This window comes from Gopherus flavomarginatus, chromosome 3, assembly GCF_025201925.1.
Source record: "Gopherus flavomarginatus isolate rGopFla2 chromosome 3, rGopFla2.mat.asm, whole genome shotgun sequence".
In the NCBI taxonomy this organism is placed as follows: domain Eukaryota; kingdom Metazoa; phylum Chordata; order Testudines; family Testudinidae; genus Gopherus; species Gopherus flavomarginatus.
In genome coordinates, this window is record NC_066619.1 from 200,743,041 (window position 1) to 200,759,749 (window position 16,709).

At 41.1% G+C, this 16,709-nt stretch overlaps 1 protein-coding gene across 5 annotated transcripts in view; it reads right to left on the reverse strand.

The window, feature by feature from the left end:
- LRBA (LPS responsive beige-like anchor protein) overlaps window positions 1-16,709 on the reverse strand; it is a 590,754-nt gene that overhangs the window by 376,296 nt on the left and 197,749 nt on the right. For all 5 annotated transcript variants that reach the window (XM_050946210.1, XM_050946208.1, XM_050946209.1 and 2 more), the window contains one exon: window positions 7,490-7,598. In XM_050946210.1, the coding sequence (XP_050802167.1) occupies window positions 7,490-7,598 (109 nt within the window). The remainder of the gene's footprint in view (window positions 1-7,489; window positions 7,599-16,709) is intronic.

Genomic DNA, 16,709 nt, shown 5'->3' on the forward strand with positions numbered 1-16,709 from the left:
GGTCTGCGCCTCGTTGGACAGCCCAGACAGCAGTAGCCACGACACCCTTCTCATGGACACTGTGGAGGCAGTGGACTGTGTGGCATCCAATGCTGCCTGCAGGGTTGCCCTAGCAGCCACTGTGCCCTCCTCCACCGGAGCTCTGAACTCCTTTCTGTCATGCTCCTAGAGGGAGTCCTCAAACTTGGGCAGAGAGCCCCACAGATTGAACTCATACCAGCCCAAGAGAGCCTGATGTTCACCACCTGTAACTGGAAGCTTGAGGATGAACAAATTTTTCTGCCAAATGAATCCAGCCTCCTTGAATCTTTATTTTTCAGAGTGCGGGCTGGTTGGCCCTGCCTCTTCCTGTGGTTGACCAACTTGACGAACCGGGAGTTAGGGGCAGGATGGGTGTATAGATATCCATACACCTTGGTGGGCACAAAATACTTGTCCGCTCTCTTAGAGATGAGGGGCTATGAGGCCAAGGTTTGCCACAAGGCGCTTGAAATTTTTGCCACCCCTTCATGGAGTGGCCTGCCTGGTATCAAGGTGGACATGACATTAAACAGGAAGTCCGAGGGCTCCTCCACCTCCTCTGCCTGAAGGTTGAGGTTTGACACCACCCTTTTCAGTAGTCCCTGGTGGGCTTTAGAGTCTTCCTGAGGGATGAAGGGAGAAGGTGCAGCAATCGCCTCATCTGGCGAAGGGGTGGAGGTGGGTGTGGTACTTTGCGTGCCCACTGGCACCGGAGGATCCAACACCTGGTTGCTCTCTGGGCACGGTGCCGAAGATGCACGTCCCACCGACTCCTTCCTTGGAGGCCGGGAGAAGGAAGCTGACGGCTGTTCCAAGGCACTGGCCACTGAGCAAGCCCCACCGAGGGAATGCGTCGGGGGCCACGGTACCCACTGGCACCACTGTGCCGGCCACGGGGCCCAGTGCCACTCCTGTGGCACCGGCGGAGGCTGGCTGGCCTGACCCATCAATGGACAACTATGAAGGCCGGGCTGACATACGACCTGCCGCTGTCCCTGGACAGGGAGGAGCGGCGGAGACAGGAGCAGTGCCGACCATGAGACCGTTATCCCAATGTGGAGGAACGGTACCACCAGTAGCAGCTGCTCCACAATTGGCTCCGGCAGGCAGATTCACAACTGCGAGGCGCCGGCGATCGATGCCCAGGGCTGCAGGAGTGGTACTGTGATTGAGTCCTGGAGCGAGATGACGAACCGGAACAGTGTTGACGTTTATGTTATGACTGGCTATGATGGCCGCACCGAGATGACCACCTTCGGTGGTGTCTGCCTCGGTCCTATAGGTGTTCGCTCTTCGAGGTGGAGCAGTGCCTGGAGTCTGTCAGTCGGAATCCAGCCAGACAACCTGGAGGGGGTCAATAGCAACCTGCATGAACTACAAAAGGATAGTCGATGAGCAGTGAACAGCGTCGGGAACATTCCCTCGATCGTGACTGGTACTGAGATGGGGGCGACTATAGCGATCCCAGCGGTGGCTTGCCCCTGGGCCACGGGGCCAGCATTGGCAGTGCTCCTGGTACCGGCATGGACATAATGTCCTGGGCTGCTTGCAGGGCATCCAGATATCCGGGGAAGCCTGCTCCGAATGGGCCAGGCTACTCCACTCAACCTGAGTTGGAGGCCTAGAGGTCGATGGGGACTGAGGACTGCCCAACATGGGTCTAGCCTCTCCCCGTCTTGCTCTGGTGCTGCGGCAGCGAAGGCCTCTTCTTAGCTTCCATGGTATGCCCCATGGACGAGGAGCAGTGCTGACTGGTTGATGGCGCTGTGGGGTTGCCATGCACTGACACTGGCGACTTGGAGTGGTGCTCCAGAGTCAACACCGACTCCATCAGGATGGCCTGGAGCCTTAAAAACTTGCAAATCTTGCAGTGATTGCTGAGATGGGTTTCATCCAAACAGCATAAACAGTCCATGTGCAGAACACTCATGGGCATCGGTCACCTACAAGTGGCACACAACTTAAAACCCCAGGGCACAGGGCATGCCCTGGCTTGGGCGCACTAACTAAACTAAACTACAGGTACCATACACTGAACGAACAAGAGTTCTGGGGAAGAACTGCAGCAAAGCTGGAGCAAAGAAGTTCTGAAGCACCTTCACTGGCAGCAAGAAGGAACTCAGCGTGGGGGGAGCACACAGTGCCCCTTATACCGTGCCATGGAGGTGCCACTCCAGGGGTCACTAGGGGCGCTCCCCTACAGATACTGCTAGGGGAAAAACTTCCGGCACCAGTGCACGTGGTGAGCACACACACCTATTGTGGAATGCACATGAGCAACCGCCCGAAAAACCATGTATTCAGTGTTTGTTTTATTACTATTACTTCAAGCCCCAACCCCAGCACCAGCACCACTTTCAGCTGCAAAATGAGGATGATGATAATGATAATATCACCTCACTGGTCATGTCTGAGTCTGTGTATCCCCATGCAGATCTACATAGCCATAGATGTATCATCTTCTCAGAGCAAAACAGAACATCGTTGGTAAAGGAGGAAGACCCAGAAAGAGCACATGAAAATGAGCTCATCTTTGTTGACTTCCTACAGTCAAAGTCAGTCTTATCCCACCCCACTCCCCCTCATCTCCAGTATCTTCCTTCTCCCTATGTCTCCTTCACAACTCCTATTTGTTTAGGAGCAGACCCAGACCTAAGAGAGGCCAGAACAGATTCTTATATGGCCAAGAGCAGATGAACCCAGTCACCAAAGAGAGGAATGAGTGCTGGATTCTTTAGCTTCTCCTGATCTTGAGGGCAAAATTGTTCACATACCTCATTCTGTAACCTCTGTCCCCACTTCCTTCTGCAATGTTCACTTGCTGCTTCATAGGCAAAAAATTTCTTTCTGTGCTTGTAATGGAGAAAGGACCACATACTAGGATCTCCATCCCTCTACACATCTGGAACTTGACATCTACAGAGATGATGCATGCTCCATTACACTCCACCTCTGAATCATGAAATAATAGACTGGTAGGACTGGAAGAGACCTTGAGAAGTCATCTAGTCCAGTCCCCTGAACTCATGGCAGAACTAAGTATTATCTAGACCCGGGGTAGGCAACCTATGGCATGTGTGCCGAAGGTGGCACGCGAGCTCATTTTCAGTGGCACTCACACTGCCCGGGTCCTGGCCACCGGCTCTACATTTTAATTTAATTTTAAATGAAGCTTCTTAAACATTTTAAAACCCTTATTTACTTTACATACAACAATAGTTTAGTTATATATTACAGATTTATAGAAAGAGACCTTCTGAAAACCTTAAAATGTATGACTGATACACAAACCCTTAAATCAGAGTGAATAAATGAAGACGCGGCACACCACTTTTGAAAGGTTGCCAACCCCTGATCTAGACCATCCCTGATAGGTGTTTGTCTAACCTACTCCTAAAAATTTTTAATGATGGAGATTCCACAACCTCTCTAGGCAATTTATTCCAGTGCTTAACCAACCAGACAGTTAGAAAAAACTTCCTAAGGTCGAACCTAGACCGCCCTTGCTGCAATTTAAGCCCATTGCTTCTTGTCCTATTCTCAGAGGTTAACAACAAGTTTTCTCCCTCCTCCTTGTAACAACTTCTTATGTAGTTGAAAACCTATATCCCCCTCAGACTTCTCTTCTCCAGACTAAACAAATCCAATGTTTCCAATTTTCCCTCGTAGGTCATGTTTTCTAGACATTTAATCATTTTTGTTGATCTTCTCTGGACTTTCTCCAATATGTCCATACTTTTCCTGAAATGTAGTGCCCAGAATTGGACACAATATTCCAGTCAAGGCGTAATCAGCACAGAGTAGAGTGGAAGAAGATATTCGTTCATAAGATGAATTTTTCATTTTTACTTATCCATCTTGGGTGGGGGGGGGTGTCGGCTTATAAACAAACTGGCTTATGATCGAGTGTATACTGTACTTCTCTTGTCTTGCTTACAACACTCCTGCTCATACACCCCAGAATGATGTTTGCTTTTTTTGCAACAGTGTTACACGTTGACTCATATTTAGCTTGTGATCCACTATGACCCCCAGATCTGTTTCTGCAGTACTCCTCCCTAGGCAATTGTTTCCCATTTTGTATGTGTGCAGTTGATTGTTCCTTCCTATTGGAGTTCTTTGCATTTGTCCTTGTTGAATTTCATCCTATTTATTTCAGACTATTTCTCCAGTTTGTCCAGATCATTTTGAATTTTAATCCTATCCTCCAAAGTACTTGCAACCTCTCCCAGCTTGGCATCATCCGCAAACTTTGTAAGTGGACTCTCTATGCCGTTATCTAAATCATTGATGAAGATATTGAATAGAACCAGACCCAGAACTGATTCCTACAGGATCCCACTTAATATGCGCATGCAGCTTGACTGTGAACCGCTAATCACTACTGTCTGGGAACAGTTTTCCAACCAGTTGTGCATCCACCTTATAGGAGCTCCACTTAGGTTGTATTTCCCTAGTTTGTTTATGAAAAGATGATGCGAGACAGTATCAAAAGCCTTACTAAAGTCAAAATACCCCACATCCACAAGGTTTGTTACCCTGTCAAATAAAGCTATTATGCTGGTTTGACACAGTTTGTTCTTGACAAATTCAAGCAGACTGTTCAACTTATTATCTTCTACGTGTTTTCAAACTGATTGCTTAATTATTACGCCATTATTGGACTCACACAGCAAAACAATATCTCCTCTCATACCCTGGTGCCTGTGTTTTCCCCCTGCTTCTGCTCCTTGCCGGGCATCTTCTCACTGTTGCCTCCAGTGACTATCTAATACTATATACTTTACTTAATTATCAATCTCCTCTCACAATCCCTCTCTTTCCTTCCTCAAGACACTAAACTCTCCCGGAATTAGACCATAAAGTTTTAAATGGTGGGAGTGATATTCTGGCTTCCACTGAAACTGTAAGCCTTCATTTTTTCAAATGAAACCTTCTATTTCTGAAAATAATTCCATAGGAAAGCCCAAATCTGATGACCTTCAGAGCAAATTTCAATGCCCATCTCTTTTTCCTGGCTTTGGAAAGTATAGTGGAGGAACATAGCAGAAAGCCTTAAAAGCTGTTTTTGTGGTGGCCTATTGATGACTAAAAGTTACTGTAAGTTGTTTCAAAGCATGCTCAGAAGAACTAAGAACAAAAGTAGGAATGTTCTTTCTATTGTTTATCAATCTAAATAACAAATTGACAGCAAATCCTTTCAAAGTTGTCAACATTTTGTGAATTCCTCTCCCTCATTATGATACATTGAGCATTCTTCCCCATTTAGGTCTGCCACTACATCTCAGTCCTGACCAGAAACACTTGCCCTATTCCAGTGCTAAGCATTTTCTGAACAAAGACTGCCAATCACACCAAATTCTGTGGCAGTTTTGTGATAAGTGACTATAGTGGAATCTCGCCAAACAATTTCACTTTTGATTAAAATCAGACTTGAGTCCATCTTTCTTCAAGTGAAAATACTGTTGGACTAACCTACTTTGCCACAACATTCCTTAGTCTTTCCATTTCTTCGAGTTTTTATTATACATATCTGCTTATTTTCCTGGCCTGTTAAAGCAAGAGCACAGTGTACTACACAAATAAAAAGTCTAAAGATCAACCCACGACACGAATGTGACAAGCCATTCTGGGATTTCTGAACTTTGATGGGTGTTCTAAGAGGAGTATATTTGTGTGTGGCTACTTATTTCCCTTCCATAGAAAGCCTACAAAGCTGATTGAAGTTTGCCACAGAATTCATCTATGTTTGATGCTAAATTTGGCATTTAAGTGTTATGGAATCCCAAAAGTTATAATAGTTGTATTATTTTTATGCATGTACAGAAATGATCCTATACAGTTAGATTTTTCTAATACATCTTTCAGCAGCAGATGCCCAGCAACAAAATTAACTCTGATAAACAAAACAAGACTGCTTTAATGTAATTCCTGGTTAAGTTCAAGATGATATGAGTTAAGCCGTCATACTGAGATAGCACAGATTTAAAGCAACATCAACAAAGTGTCAGCCAACTGCTGTCCTAGAGAGATCAGGCATAAGCAATACACAAAGCTATACTAAAAATAAAGTTCTTGCTCAGCATACATTCCCGACAGACACCATAAAAAAGGTTTTTTTTGTGACAGAAATAAGGTTAATGGGGATGTTGCCATTGAATAAGTGTATTCATTCATATCCCATATTTGCATGACAAGGCCCAATGCTTTTCACATAGCTTCCCCCACACCCTCACTCTTTTCTTACAGTTTGCAGCTGTAGAAAAAAAGTGAGCTGTTCTTCTAAGCAATGACACCATGTCATGCATGGAGCTTCTGCATAAATCCAGAGCACAAAATGTCAAGCATGTCCCACTCCAATGATTATCAGTCACTGAACTAAAAAGATGCAGTTTTCATCTCCACAGGACTGTCGCCAAACCCTGGATTGCCTTGATGTAAAAAATGAAACATGCCTACTATTTCACCACCACAGAAGGGCCCTATAGATATCTTACATCATCTTTGTTTGCAGGAAGAGGTATCTAGGTCCAGATGAAGTGCAGATACATTACTAAACAATGCACAGCTTGAATTCTGGGGCCAACACAGATGACCTTTAGACATAAGCACGGTCTAAAACAAATATGCTTTCATCTTTGGGAGTATTTTGTTCAAATAACCATTTAAGAGACATACAGCTTAGAAATACATTAAACACAAGCATGCCTTCATACACTTATGTTTCATTTTAACAACCAAACCACAAGCAATATGGTATGCCAGAAGAAAGGCTAAGTTCCCTTTAAGTAAAACTGAAACTATATATGAGATATCACTAGCTTGGGGGTTGGTTGGTTGTTTTTAAACAATGACACAAAATAACTCTTAATTATGCATTTTTTTTAAGAAGTGGAGCTCCAAAACAGCAGATATGCTTAAATAGAAGTTATAAATAGGTTTGCATTTTTATTATAATTCTATGAATATATATGTTCATATTTCATTTTAAAATTCTCCTGGAGTGACAAAAAGGGCAATGCAACAAAACTGTATTGAGTCACACAAAAAAGTTAAATTGTTTAAAAACTGTCCCAGATGAGTTAAATAAGCAAACTACATAATTTGCTGATATAAGTTAACACAGGTAAGGAATTTTTAAATGTGAATTTTATCTTGATTTATGACCCTTTATTAAAATAGCTTTGATGCTACAAAGCTTCATTAACATAAAACACTACAGTATTATTTACCTGATGTAAGTGACTTAAGAACTGGTATGCTAGAGACTCTCTTTTTGCCCACCTTCCTCCTCCCAAAAGCCAATACTATTTGTATTGCTGCAAGATGCTGAGCACTCCTCAGGCTTCTGAGCATTCTGTACTTCCACTGAAGTCAGTGGGAGCTGAGGACACTTAATACCTCCCAAACATTTTGCAGGATTGAAGTGCCTTAAGGCATTTGCTGGCACACAAGGTTTTTTACTTACCTCAAATTCAGCATGTCTGTGAATATCCTCTGCTCTCTGTCTACTTAGGATAAATTCTGCTTCATTCGCCACTCTCACTAAATGATCCTTCATCGTTTGGCTCAGCAATCTGTGGGCATAAAATATTTAAAAAGATTAACCAGGGATTATGAATTCCAAAAACTAATATCTGAAGAGGATATTTATAAACAAAACGTTTGAGCTTTGTTCCAAAATACCAACCTTATTTTAACAAAACATTTAACAAAATTATTTTGTAAACAACTGATCTGCAGTTTTCTGGCTGCCTACTAAAAACAGGTTTCAAAAAGTTAACGACATGCAGTACTGGAAAACACTCCATTCACAATACAAGGTGCAAGTTAGTTTAGTTTCAAATATATACATATATATGTACAATGTAAGAAAACATCCAAATACGTCCATTTACAGGGCCGTGAAAAACGTGTTATGGACTGTGAAATCTGGTCTTCTGTGTGCTTTTACCCTATACTATATAGATTTCATGGGGGAAACCAGTGCCTCTCAAACTGGGGGTCCTGACCCCAAAGAGGTTTCAAGGTTATTTTAGGGGGGGTCATGGTATTATCACCCTTATTTCTGCATTGCCTTCAGAGTTGTGCGGCTGGAGAGCAGCAGCTGTTGACCAGGCGCCCAACTCTGAAGGCAGCGCCCCGCCAGCAGCAGAGCAGAAGTAAGGGTGGCAGTACCATACCATACCACCTTTACTTCTCCACTGCTGCCTTGAGAGCTGGGCGACCAGAGAGCCCAGCCCTCTGACCAAGGGCCCAGCTCCGCAGGCAGCAGCGCAGAAGTAAGAGTGGCAATATCATACCATGCCATCCTTACTTCTGCCTTCAGAGCTGAGATCCCATCCAGCAGCCACCACTCTCTGGTGCCCAGTTCTGAAGATAGCACCACCCTCACTAACAGCACAGAAGTAAGGGCAGCAGTACTGCAACCCCCCTACAGTAACCTTGCGACCCCCCCCCATACCTTTTTGGGGTAAGAACCCCACAATTAAAAAACCAAGAAAATAAAGATTTAAATACCTGAAATCATGAAATGTATTATTTTAAAAATCCTATGACCGTGAAATTGACCAAAATGGACCGTGAATTTGGTAAGGCCCTATCTATAAAGAATGTCTATAAAATGGAAGTTTTACATTAAATGATACAAAACATCCTCAGACTCATGAACTAAATGCCACAACATCTAGCCGTTCTAGTTTATATAGCAAATAAAGCTATGATTCAATCTAGCATTTCTGAGGCCTTCATAAACTTTAAGAGCACAGCTTCAGCAGTTTATGAAGGGCAGCAAAGCTCATAGTTGAATTACAGCCCAATTATCCAGGGAGTTCATATATTGTTACTAAAAACATTCATACAGATCCTATTTTTAAATTAGTTAAGAGGAATTTATCAAGTTAAAATTGGCTATACAATGATGTACAATGGGACAGGAGATGACCGTTACTATAAATTCTTTCAAGCATGCACCATATGAACCAGCAGAGAATATAGGTAAATTTTGTCAAAAGTACAGTACACTATGATAAATACATTTTGTGACTTTTTTGTTTACAATATAGAAAACATCAATGCAATATGACACTTGTAAGATAAATGGTGCCTTTGTGAGAGAGAAAATGTGAACTTGAATAAGTTATTTTATCTAAATTCTAACTCACTATCCCCTTTTCAATATTCAAACCTCGCATACATATTTATATGCATTTGGCTTGATCACATTTTCAGTGAGCAAAGCAATGGTGCTCATACTCATCAATACATATAAGGCTATGGAGTGGGGCACTGATCAAACAGACTGGAGCAACTAAAGATACTTTCTTCTGCCTTACTACCATCAGAATCAACAGCAGAAGAAATACGGAGGAGAAATATCTTGGTCTTTCAACAGCCAAGGAAGAGAAGCTGATATATTCTTTTTTTAAAAAAGATGAAAAAAGTTGATGTATTCCTGGTCATCTGACACTGGCTGCTAAGTGGCAATGAGGCTGTCTGGGTTGCTCTGAATTATTCAAAATCACTATTGCCATGTTAAATAGAAAAAACCCTGCGAAAAAAAATTGAAAATATGCAGCTGTTTGGAGCACGGTTTCACCTTCCCAGCTGGGGTACAATAGTGATTCCCCACATATATATCCCAGCTGGGAAGATCAGACCTATATTTCAATTTCTCTTACCTTCTCTTGTTTCTGAATATCAATTTTACTCCAATAATGACTGTTAAAATAGCTTTTTATTCAACAAATTTGCCACTGTGTGAATTCTTCTGCTTATATTAACGACAAAAATTAAGTTTTTACGGCTTTTTAATCCCAATAGCATTGCAGAGCCAATACACCCATAGCTATGTAATCCACATTTTATCCCTTTTAATGCTTCAAAAAAATTAACAAAATTCCAATTTCAAGGCATTGAGGTTAGAGGGGGTAAAAGTGAGCACATAATTTTGCCCTGCTATTGAAAATGCATAAATAGTTCTGTTCATGCTTTAGCAGGAATAAACATACACCCTATTTTTGACAACGGTGCTACAAAAATATAATAACTAACTGGTGATAGAATTTGCTCCCACCCCCTGAATCTTTATTACTGGTCATGCAATAGCCAGAAATAATCCATCTGGACTTTTAGATCAAAGATGGAAGTCTGTAGGATTTGCTGTTGGAAAGACATCTGTACATTTATGATTAAGCTGCTGGCCACAGTGGTATTTTTGCAAGTTTGCTCCAGAAGTCACTGAAGCACAAACAGAACACTATGATACAATTTTAAGTCATTTTTCAGAGGAGACTCACACTTTATTTTCAAACAAGAACATTACATTCTGAAGTTATTTGGTATATTGGATAAAGCTGTATAAAGCACAAAAACATTTTCATGGTATATATATTTTTATAATATTCAAAATCAGTTCCTAGTGTTCGTCATATCCAGATCTCCCCATTCAAGTCAAATAACCTTTGTTACTGTATTGAAGTACACTGGAGATTTAAAACTGGAATCTCAGGAAAATATGCTGCTTTTCTCTAAAGAAGTCTTGATGGTACTGAAATGTTCTGGGCATGTGAAGCCTAGTTAATCTGGTGAGAAATGGGGCTGGTGGTAATCCAGAACTACATGCCACTCAAAGCAAAAGGCAACATTATTATAGATATTTTCACCTCTTGTATACTAAACAATATTTTGAGGCTTTTTTGCACTTGCATCACTCAAAAACTTGAGTTACTCTCTCCTTCCTCCTTTACACGCATGTCTCCTCTCTACCCCCACCGTCCTTCAGCTTCTACAGGCCCAATTCCATAGGGCAAGAGGAAAGTAAGGAGATGAATGAATGGTTGCATGCAGTAAAGGATGAGGGCAAGAAAGAGGGAGAAAAAGAATGAGATAAAGAACAAAAGAGTGAGTGAAAGAGTGATAACTGAAATGGGGGGAGATGGGAAAAGAAGTTGAGGAAAAATGAAGAAAACAGAGGCTAAGAGATGAAAAATAATGGAAACAGTAGAAAGAGAAAGAAGAACTGGAAATAAAGGAAGGACTTGAAGAAAATGTTAAATTAAAAACAAGGCAGTAAAAAAAAGGAAAGGAGCTGGAATGGGAAGAAAACAGTAGAGGGGACACTGATAAGCAAGTATAGTCTTCTACCACTTTTCTCTATAATTTGTCCTGATTTCCACAGTAGGAGAATGGCAAGAAGGGGGTGGGGAGGAGAAAGAAAACCCTTTTCTCCTCATTCCAGTACCCTTCTTTCTATATCCATTGTCCCGACCTTGCCCACGAGCACCCCCATGTTTTTCATTACAGAATCTGGTCATCCAGTTTTCATTAACGGCATGTCAGTGTTTGTCAGACTTAAAGTCTTAACATTAATGTCTTTAAAGCAGTTTCTTATAATAGCGGCTGAAGGGAAGTATTACCAGGCCTTACGAGTGATACACATTTATTTTCTTCACTGTAACACCTTTTTGGCCTGCATCAGTGGAACATCATTTTCTGAAATCTATTCTCAGCTGGTAGTTGATCCATCTTCTCTCCTCTGCTTCTTCAGTTCTCACTAAGTACATTCTTTGCTTTGCTTTGTTAGCAGCTGGTCTTAAGGAATCTCAAGATTGTATAGTGATTTGTGGTTTGGATCTCTCTCTAGTATTACATGCTGAACTAACTGAGGTCAAGCCAGTTTCCACTCTGATGGATGCAGCTGGATTAGAATTACCTCTCCAGTACAATAGCACTTCTAAAAGAAGATTTCAAACAACTGACTTTAAATGTTATTTTTATATTGACCTTTTAAAAAAAAAACACAATTTGAGACTCTAAGCAATCTTACAATCTGAAAAATATTCATTCATCACTAACTCAAATGGCTGAACAGATTAAGAAATTTAGAATTAAAAAACTTCTGGACTGAGACCATAATGGAAACATTTCAATGCAAGTTTTTACTTTTACATAAAAGTAAAAAAAACCAACAGAAAATCAGAGTTTAGAATAAGTGCTTATCAACATGAACTTTAAGCCTAGTAAATATTGTCCTAGGGATATGAAAGCAAAGATTTTATAGAATTTTTGTGGGGTGAGAGAAGGGTTAAATACATCGCTAACGTTTTTCAAATATCCATTTTGTAAATATTTCCTTTGAACTATTCTTCAGTCAGGGAACTAGCCTTATAGGTTTTTTAAATTGATACCATTGGCATACATGGGACAAATACTTGGTTCTTTCCCATTTCAGTAACTACTGATACTGATCATGAGCATCACATGGAGATGGAAGTTAAAAATATTTGTCTGAAGGAATATTTTTAGACTACCAGATTCATAGTTTTACCTAACTATTATCTTCCACCAATATTATGTTCAAAAATATTGCCTCTGCATATTCCCACTTTCATCTGTCCCACAAGCCTTGAGAATCTTCTGGTATGCAGTGTCCTTTGGGGCCTCTCCCTCACCCCTCACAGAGGATGCCCAGAAAGTATAAAAGAAAGTGTACCTCAATTCCTTCTCTATTTCAGGAATTCTTGACCTAAGACTGAATAAATGAAAAAAAGTAGGTAGGAATGTGAATATGCAGAGGCAACACTCTCAAAGGACAAGAGTTACTGATATGCAACTTCTCATATTTGAGTTCTCTCTCTCTGTTCCCTCTACCAGGGGTTCAGTAAACCATACAACTCCCAGGAAGTGGGCTAAGAAGTTCTAGGTGAACATGACAAACATCAATTCCGGATGCTGAGTCAAAAAAGTATTAGAAGTTACAGCAACTTCACCCTGGCTCTTTACTCAGTGATGGACAAAACTGCTTAAAAAGTGCCTATAGAAGAAAAAGTGGACTGTGCATTATCCAAACATTCCATCAGCTATACGCCCAGTACCCCACGGAGAAGGACTGCCGGTTCCTGATTCATCAGAATCATTCTCGCCTGAGTCAGACGAGGAAGAGGAAGAGGATGAAACTTCTGGTCCTGAACCATCAATGTCACAGGACCCACATTTTCTCCCATCCTCCTCCTCTGAACCACACATAACATAAGGTGAACTGAATGACCTTGTCAGGGATTTTGAACTACCCAAGAGTAAGGCAGAGCTGTTGGGCTCCAGACTACAGCAGTGGAATCTCCAGGCAAGCTATCAGGGCAAATGGAGCCCATCAATGCTTGCAGACTATTGCTGGACAGTGACAAGAGATGCTCCATTTAATGAATACAAGAGACAAGCCAAGAAGCACCGAGTAGACACTGAACAGGATTGAACTATGTACATAATAGTTTTTTGCCTTTTGTTTCATAAAAAATTTTATTTATATAACCCTTTTGCTGATTTTTAAAGTGTTACATAAACAGGACAGGTGAAATATTATCATGGAAAGCAACCATAAACACATGAAAAGACCTAGGTTTACAATTTATGATTAAACTCTACTATCTACACAATATACATAGACATAAAATGTAAAAACTTAAATATCTTAGAAACAGTAGCCAATCAGTTGTTTTAATTGTCATATTTGAATTCAGCACATCAAAATACATAATAAATATCACATTTTATCTCTGAAGCAGACGACTTCTAAAAAATTTTAGACCAGTGTTTTCCAGTCTATAGACAAAACCACATTCTCTTTATGGAATAGAGACCCAACTTAAATGTATACCCCAAATTAAAAAATACAGTAAAAGAACTTAAAAAGAGCAACCGTGGCTTAACAACCATGTAAAAGAAACAGTGGGAGATGGCTTGATTAGAGACTGGGAATGGCTGAATCATTACACTACTTGAATCTATTTCCTTAAGATAACTATCCTTACGCTTCTTGTCAACTGTCTGTAATTGACCATCTTGATTATCATTACAAAAAAGGTTTTTCCTGCTGATAACAGGTCATCTTAATTAATGAGCTTCTTAGAGCTGGTATGGCATCTTCTCTGTAGGTATGTATATATATACACTCTTCTTATATGTTCCATTCTATGCATCCGATGAAGTGGGCTGTAGCCCATGAAAGCTTACGCTCAAATAAATTTGTTAGTCTCTAAGGTGCCACAAGTACTCCTGTTCTTTTTAAGGATATAGACTAAGACGGCTGCTACTCCGAAACCTGTTACTATGCAAGGCACTGCATTTAGCTGCATGGAGTGGAAATCCATCAACTTCATAAAAAAACTCATACAGATACAGACAGACATCTTCCTTTCCAAATGCAAACAGATGGACATCATACCAAAAGGACTAAAAGGTAAAAAATCCATTACAATCTACATATCACACAGACTATGCTGAGAGGTTGTGCCCGCCATAAACAGATAGTTAAGGGTTAATGTCTCTTTTACCTGTAAAGGGTTAACAAACAGGGAACCAAACACCTGACCAAGGGACCAATCAGGAGACAAGATACTTTCAAATCTCGGTGGAGGGAAGCCTTTGTTTGTGTTTTTTGGGTTTTGCTTTGTTCTCTCTGGGCTCTGAGAGTGACCATACGTACCTACAGGCTCTCTAATCTTCTATTCCAATTTTGTAAGTACAAAGGTAGAAAAGCGGTATAGTCTTTTTATTTGTTTTTTCTTTATTTGCAAATGTGTATTTGGCTGAAAGTATTTTAAATTGTATTTCTGCTGGAGGAGGCTGTTTCTCCAATTTCTATAAGCTAACAGACCCTGTACTTTTACCATCTAAATTACAGAGATAAAAAGGTAAAAGTTATTAAAAGCTTTGCTTTAAGACCTGTCTGATTTTTTCCCCTTATTGAGGCTCAAGGGAACTGAGTCTGTACTCACCAGGGACTTGGTGGGGAGAAGGGAAAGGTGAATTTCCTCTTTGTTTTAGATTCACAGAGTTTGAATCTGTATTGCCTCTGGGTGAAGGGAAAAGAGTAGGGGGGGGATGTATCATTCCTCTCCGTGTGGTGATTCAAGGAGTTTGAATCACGGTGATCTCCTAGTGTTCCCAGGGCGGAAAGGAGCTGGGAGGAAGGGAGGAGGGGGAAAGAAAATGGTTTATTCCCCTTTGTTGTGAGACTCAAGGAATTTGGGTCTTGGGGGTCCCCAGGGAAGGTTTGGGGGAGACTAGAGTTTATCAGGCACTCTACTCTAAGTCCTGATTGGTGGCAGCACTACAGGATCTAAGCTGGTAATTGAGCTTAGGGGAATTCATGCTAGTACCCATATTTTGGACGCTAAGGTTCAGAATTGGGAATTATACTACGACAGTGCCACACACACTCAAAGAAACTGCAAAACCACCTGATCAACATCCTATACAGCAAACAGGGAAAGATCAAGAATGAGCTCTCAAAGCTGGATACTGTCATGAAAAACCAATTTTCCACACAAACTTCCTCATGGACAAACTTCACAAAAACTAGACAAGCTATTTACAACACAAACTTTGCTTCTCTACAAAGGAAAAAGGATACTAAACTATCTAAACTACTACATGCCACAAGGAGCCATAACAAGTTCCCGTAACCCACCCAACAATATCATGAATCTTTCCAGCTATACTCTCAACCTGGTAGAAGAGTCCATCCTATCCCAGGGCCTCTCCTTTTGTCCCTCTAGACCTACATACATAGTGCAGTTCTCCGGTGACCTAGAATCCTACTTTCGATGTCTCCAACTCAAAGAATAGGGTAGGGATAAATGGTAAATTTTCAGAATGGAGAGGGGTAACTGGTGGTGTTCCCCAAGGGTCAGTCCTAGGACCAATCCTATTCAACTTATTCATAAATGATCTGGAAAAAGGGGTAAAAAGTGAAATGGCAAAGTTTGCAGATGATACTAAACTACTCAAGATAGTTAGGACCAAAACAGACTGTGAAGAACTTCAAAAAGATCTCACAAAACTAAGTGACTGGACAACAAAATGGCAAATGAAATGTAATGCGGATAAATGTAAAGTAATGCGCATTGGGAAAAATAACCCCAACTATACATATAATATGATGGGGGCTAATTTAGCTATAACTAATCTGGAAATAGATCTTGGAGTCACTGTGAATAGTACTCTGAAGACGTCCATGCAGTGTTTAGCGGCAGTCAAAAAAGCAAACAGGATGTTAGGAATTATTAAAAAGGGGATAGAGAATAAGACGGAGAATATCTTATTGCTCACATATAAATCCATGGTACGCCCACATCTTGAATACTGTGTACGATGTGGTCTCCTCATCTCAAAAAAGATATACTGGCATTAGAAAACATTCAGAGAAAGGCAACTAAAATTATTAGGGGTTTGGAACGGGTCCCATATGAGGAGAGATTAAAGAGGCTAGGACTTTTCAGCTTGGAAAAGAGGAGACTAAGGGGGTGGTGTGGAGAAAGTGAATAAGGAAAAGTTATTTATTTGTTTCCATAATATAAGAACTAGGGGCCACCAAATGAAATTAATGGGCAGAGGGTTTAAAACAAATAAAAGGAAGTTCTTCACACAGCGCACAGTCAACTTGTGGAACTCCTTGCCTGAGGATGTTGTTAATGGTAGAACTCTAATAGGATTTAAAAGAGAACTAGATACATTCATGGAGGTTAAGTCCATTAATGGCTATTAGCCAGGATAGGTAAGGAATGGTGTCCCTAGCCTGTGTCTGTCAGATGGTGGTGATGGACGGCAGGAGAGAGAGATCACTTGATCATTACCAGTTCGGTTCACTCCCTCTGGGGCACCTGGTATTGGCCACTGTCAGTAGACAG